This window comes from Oncorhynchus clarkii, chromosome 8 (assembly GCF_045791955.1).
Source record: "Oncorhynchus clarkii lewisi isolate Uvic-CL-2024 chromosome 8, UVic_Ocla_1.0, whole genome shotgun sequence".
Taxonomy (NCBI): domain Eukaryota; kingdom Metazoa; phylum Chordata; class Actinopteri; order Salmoniformes; family Salmonidae; genus Oncorhynchus; species Oncorhynchus clarkii.
Window position 1 is genome coordinate 12892586 of NC_092154.1, and position 5749 is coordinate 12898334.

General features: G+C 45.4%; 1 protein-coding gene across 1 annotated transcript in view; it reads left to right on the forward strand.

Moving 5' to 3' along the window:
• LOC139415517 (single-minded homolog 1-A-like) overlaps nt 1-3204 on the forward strand; it is a 14177-nt gene extending 10973 nt beyond the window's left edge. Inside the window, exons 9-12 of the mRNA XM_071163623.1 lie at nt 940-1105; nt 1356-1755; nt 2408-2767; nt 2846-3204. Of these exons, the coding sequence (XP_071019724.1) occupies nt 940-1105; nt 1356-1755; nt 2408-2767; nt 2846-3204 (1285 nt within the window). The remainder of the gene's footprint in view (nt 1-939; nt 1106-1355; nt 1756-2407; nt 2768-2845) is intronic.
• Nucleotides 3205-5749: the final 2545 nt, after the last annotated feature.

The following is a 5749-nucleotide window of genomic DNA, read 5'->3' on the forward strand; positions in this document are numbered from 1 at the left end:
GTACTGCTGATGTGGTAAGTTAAGAATAGGGCGGTGTTTGCAGAGCGTCTGACACAGGAACCGTTTCATGGTATCGACGTCTGATAGAGTTCAGGGAAAGGACAGTGGGTTAGAATGATAAAGGTGGCGTATATATTATCTTATATGTACATAATGAATAGTCAATGTTGGGAGAAATGTATTCAATCTAGGGGCCGGTGTGTGTGTGTTGTGTGGATGAGGTGTGCATGTGGTGTGCGTGCGGTGTGTGTGTGTGTGCGTGTGTGCGGGGGGTGGTGTGTGTGTGCGTGTGTGTGGTGTGCGTGCAGTGTGTGTATGGGTACACTCTGACTTCAAGAGAATGTAAACTAGAGACTAAGGAGTAGATTAACGATAAGCATGGTGTTGACGTTATGGGATTGGTTGTAATTCATGTGTGCGTGTAAGAGTGTGTGTGCGAGTGTGTGTGTTTTACCAACGTTTGTGCCATAGCATTAAATCATTAACTTTGCTTAGGGTGTCTGTTGTGTTTCTCATAGTGAAAAACAGGAGTGCTAATCTCCCAACCTAGTTTATTTTACATCAGATTTTCATTTCTAACAGTCATCCCATTTATGCATTAATCAATACTCAAAAGAAAGTGTTAGTGAATTATGTCTCACTCACTATCAGAAGTAAATATTGTCAGACTTTGGTGTTTACATTGGAGTAATTACTTGGAGTACGTCATATTATATATTGCCATAACTTCTGTGAAATAAGATGTTTTAAATGTGCTCACTACACGTCAAGTCATACCTCTCAGTGAAAGCTTGATGAAGGTCTATTGACCGGAACATTGGTTGAAAGATTCATTCAATAGTATGTGGAGCATTCAGGATTACTAGTGTGCTGGAGTTTCTTCTTTCTTCAAATGTGCTCACTACAAAATGATGCTCTTCTGTGCGTCTGTGTGTGTAGAGATACTGAATATAAGGGAATACAGCTGTCCTTGGACCAGATGACCACTAGCAAGCCAGCATTCTCATACACCAGCCCTCCGAGCACTACAGACGAGAGGAAGGGCACCAAGCCCTGTGTAACACACACCAAGGCCAAAGTCAGAGTGTCCCCCTATCCACAGCAGGTAAGACACTTGGTACCTCTGTGGTGTACTTGTTCCCTAGCACAGTAATAAGAAGAGCATCTGTTTCTCTCTCCTGTAGAACCAAACTCCCATGCTCTCTTAGTCACACAGCCTCGTTGTGTTGTGTTGTCTTGTAATCAATATAATGTGTCTTTAAGCCAAATGTCACAGAATATTTAGATGTCGTAAAACCATCTTTTACTAATTTAATATACAGTTTAAACCTCACATTTTTTATCCTTTCCTACAGTTTTCAGCCTTTCACCCAGAGCGTTCCGAGTCTGACCAGGACAGCCAATGGGGAGGTAGCCCGCTGACAGACTCCGCCTCGCCTCAGCTGCTTGACCAAGGGGAGGGAGCGGAGGGCGGGGCCTGCGCCTACAGACTATACCCCGACTCCGGCTCCCTGTGCTATGGCCTGGCCCTCTCCGAGGAGGACCTAACGCACACCCACACCCCCGCCCACCCTCACATCCCCGCCTGCGACCGTGGTGCCCGCTGCCAAGCTGGTCGCTACTTCCTGGGCGCTGCTCCCCAGTCTGGACGGGAGGCCTGGTGGGATGCCACGCGCTCTGTACTCTCACTGCCCAAGTCGTCTCTGGAGAACGGCGAGGGCTACGACCTCACTTCCTATCACAGCCTGGTCCAAGGTAAGGCGTTAGGGTGACGGCCGCCACCATCTGGAAATATGGTTTGTGTCCCAAATGACACCCTATTCCCTACGTGGTGAACTTTAGGTCCCATAGGGTCCCGGTCAAAAGTAGTGCACTATATAGGGAATAGAGTACCATTTGGAACGCAACCATACAAATCCAACTTTTCCCTGGTAGCTTGTTTACCAAATGGACCGTGGACATTATGGTCCATGCGAAGTTGTTTCTTGCCAGTATGCCGATTGTTACCATCTGTTGTGCAATAATTGCCCACTGTTTAATCCAAGTTATTTCACATTTCATGTACTCAAACTGAAAGACAACTCCCAATGGTGCTGCTGCCAAGGAATGCACTGTCTATTAGGGATTTACAAGACATGATCAGTTCTATGCATATTATCAAATGTCATTTCATGTAGATGGATAAATAAATCTGTCTGTATATTACAAAATGCAATACTTCACTCCAGTCATATTTCAAGTTTGTATTAATAGTCACATAGCGGTCATAGGCAATGGCGTACATGGGTATTACATAAATATGCAGTAAAATCATGAACCGTGAAAATCATAGCGATATGTCCTTTTGGGTTTGGGGCTAGTATTATTACATCAATGTGGAGATTTGTGGTGCCATTTTGTGTAACAGGAAGGGGCCACTGGGACGAGGAGAGCGTGGTCAGCTCGCCTGAAGGGGGCGGCGGCTCCACCAGCGACTCGGGTGAACGTTACCGCAGCAGCACTGTCGGCGACCATTTCCAGGCGAGCCCTCAGGAGCCCAGCAAGATGGAAACACTGATCCGCGTCACGCAGCAGATGATCAAGGAGGAGGAGAGCCGCCTACAGCTGCACAAAGGGCCCCTGGACGCCCTGGGCCCAGTGGGGGGTCTCTCCAACAAGAGCCACAGACCCTGCTCCTTCACCCCCCCCTCCCTGCCCCTCCTCCAAACTGCCATGCCCGGTGTCGTGTGTCGTGGCCCGGGAGTCGCCGACGGCATCAACCTCACCCTCACCTCCGAACGCCTCCATCACCGCAACGACGGCGGAAATGTTTTGGGTTCCCACGACAACGACGACAAAAACACGGCCAGCCCGGCCTCTCTGTCGCGCCTCAGCAGCCCCAGCTCTGACGGAATCCCCAGGTCGGGCCTGTCCGTCTCCAAAGACTACCTGCAGAGTCAGACAGATGTCTCGCCCCACCACCACCCTCCAGTGCAGCAGGGGAGCCCTCTGCTCTACCCTGCCCAGGAGAGGCAGCACCTGGACAGGCACACAGCTTACACCCTGACTGGCTACTCCCTGGACCACCTGTACGACGCGGAGAGCCTGAGGAGCTACTCTGGGCTGGCAGGAGCCCAGTACGGCATGCTGCCCCACATGAGGATGCAGGCCGACCAGATACAAGGACACAAGGGCACATCGGTGATCATCACCAATGGGAGCTGACCGTACATGACTGACATAAAGACAGACCAATCCTAGCATCTCACTGAAGGAGTAAATGTTGGACTTACAAACTTACTCCTCATACATTAGGGTCTGATCTGATTTTAGTGTCAAGATATTCCCCATAACACAGGTCTTCTCTGTCACACTTCACTGAGCCCAATAGAGTCCAATATAGTCCAATAGAACCCAATAGAGTCCAATAGAGCCCAATAGAGCCCAATAGAGTCCAATAGAGCCCAATAGAGCCCAGACCCAGCAAGCAAAATAGTTGCAATAATGTCAGGCTGGCAGCTTTTGTCATTCCTTAGTCAGGTTGTATACTGATTATAAAATAACATTGTTTCAATGTCTTTTTACTGACCAGAAAAATAGATCTTTAACTGGTTGTAATCTGGTTACCTGATGAAATAGTAAACAAAATATGACATCTTTTCGATATATGTCTTGATGTTATTATCATAAAAATGCAGGTTTAACTGTAATCTGCCACCTCTACAAAAAAAATGTTTACAACCAGAAACTGACGTCAATATGACGTTCCATGCCAAATTTAATTCCTCCCCTTGCGTTGAACTGAGATGCTGTGGAAAGGCTGTTCAAGTTTTCAGTGAGTGTCCAGCTTGGTTAAAGTTAAACCCAATGTTTTAGTCCCAACATAGTGTCACGCACCAGTAACTAGGCCTATCGAAATGATCATTTCCCAAGGTAGTAGACAATGTGCAATTCCATTACATGACCTCAAACCTGATAAAGCGTTGTGTAACTTCCTCACAAAAACTTCAATGGAGGGTAAAAGTAGTTCTTTATAAAAATACTAAAAAAATAAAAATATGTTTTTCTATATTTAATTGTCAACATGTTGAATATTTATTTTCTTCTCAATTAAATGTCATGTTTAATGTCAAAGTAGAACATTTGGTGGCAGGGTTGCTTTAGTTTCAATGTTGGCATTATCTGTGCATCCCATTTGCCAAATTTCCCCTACTTAGTAGAAGTCTTAAGGCGTGACAACAACGTTTATCACTTTAAACTTCTGGTGCTTCATTATGTGTTTCAAATTGAAAAAATAATATTGTTATGTTCACTTTTCTTACCCCAAAAAAGATGTAAAGTATCTCCTGTGTAACTTTATTTATGATGTAAATATGTTCAGAAATTGCTTTCTTTTTTGGACAACAGGTCGTAAGTGTATCTATTAACTGGGGATAAAAAATCTTTTGATTCTAAATACAGGTGCAATCAAACCCTCTTTGATGTCTTGGTTTTCTTCTGGTCTGTAATGTGTTGGGGGACGCGGTTTGATCAAACTGGGGTGGATACAAGAGGAAAAAAGAACACTTTGAGAACACAAGCCATCACGACATCACAATGCCGTTGTGACTCACTTTAACTTTAAAATGTTATTGCCTTTTTTCTCTCTTGTAAGACAGTTCCAGCAGTATAAGTACTTGCATATGTAAACACTTTGACCTTACCTTAGCAGTAATAGTCCTGCCATGTTTTCTAATGTAGTTAAGTTATTCAGATGTAGTCGTCCACCAGCATGCCTGTCTGGAATGAAAGGCTCCCTGACTGGCGCCTGAGAGCAAAGCTCCCATCACTCACTGTTGACATGGGCATGTGATGGACCGCATGTGTTACCAGCCAGCCAGCACTGACGTTCCAGGAGGTCGAGCCATTACACAGCTCTGTTGTCACCTCCAGATGAAAGCATAAAGAAAGTGTGTGCGTGTGCGCGTGTGTGTGTGTGCGTGCGTGTGCGCGTGTGTGTGTGTGCGTGCGTGTGTGTGTGTGCGTGCGTGCGTGGTGTGTGTGTGTGCATGTGTGCATGCGCGCGTGTGTGAACTTACAGAGTAGTATGTTTTCTAATGTATCTAAAGGGAGGGGTTAGGGCTGCAGTCCACTGGCCCTTTGCCTGATGTGCCCTTGAGGCTTTCACATGCAGAGCAACCAAATACTGGGCCCATCGCCCAGAACCAACAGCCTCCATAATAACCCAACCACACCCCCAACAGTCACCCCCTCCTCCATACTTCCTTGACATAGTCAAACAGCCTATCAAATCCATCGGAGCCAAATGACTCCTGGAATCCTGGCACTTACACAGAGGGCAAAACTGATTGCAATGATGTCAGGATGACAACCTTTGTGAGGACATTTTTTGGTTTGTCTTTATAGTAACTTTATCTGGTTATCTGTTGTCGCAACCAGATAACAACCAGATAACATCCAAAATATGACATTTCTAAGCTTCTTGATGCCGTCATGAAAATATATATATTTCACTGGTTGTATACAGTTATCTAACGTCACTTCAACCAGAAAACCAAATTTCAACAAGAAAAGGACATCCTGCCTGATTAGACCACATGAAACCAGACGATTCCTTCATATCCATAAAAACGTGTCTCTTCTTAACCCTAACCCTAACCCACACATCTCATTGGAGTATAGATAATAACCACAACCAAAACACTGCTAAATGAAATTATTCACAATTCATAACAAACAAAAGCATTTCTCTTAATTAAAACCCGGCAGT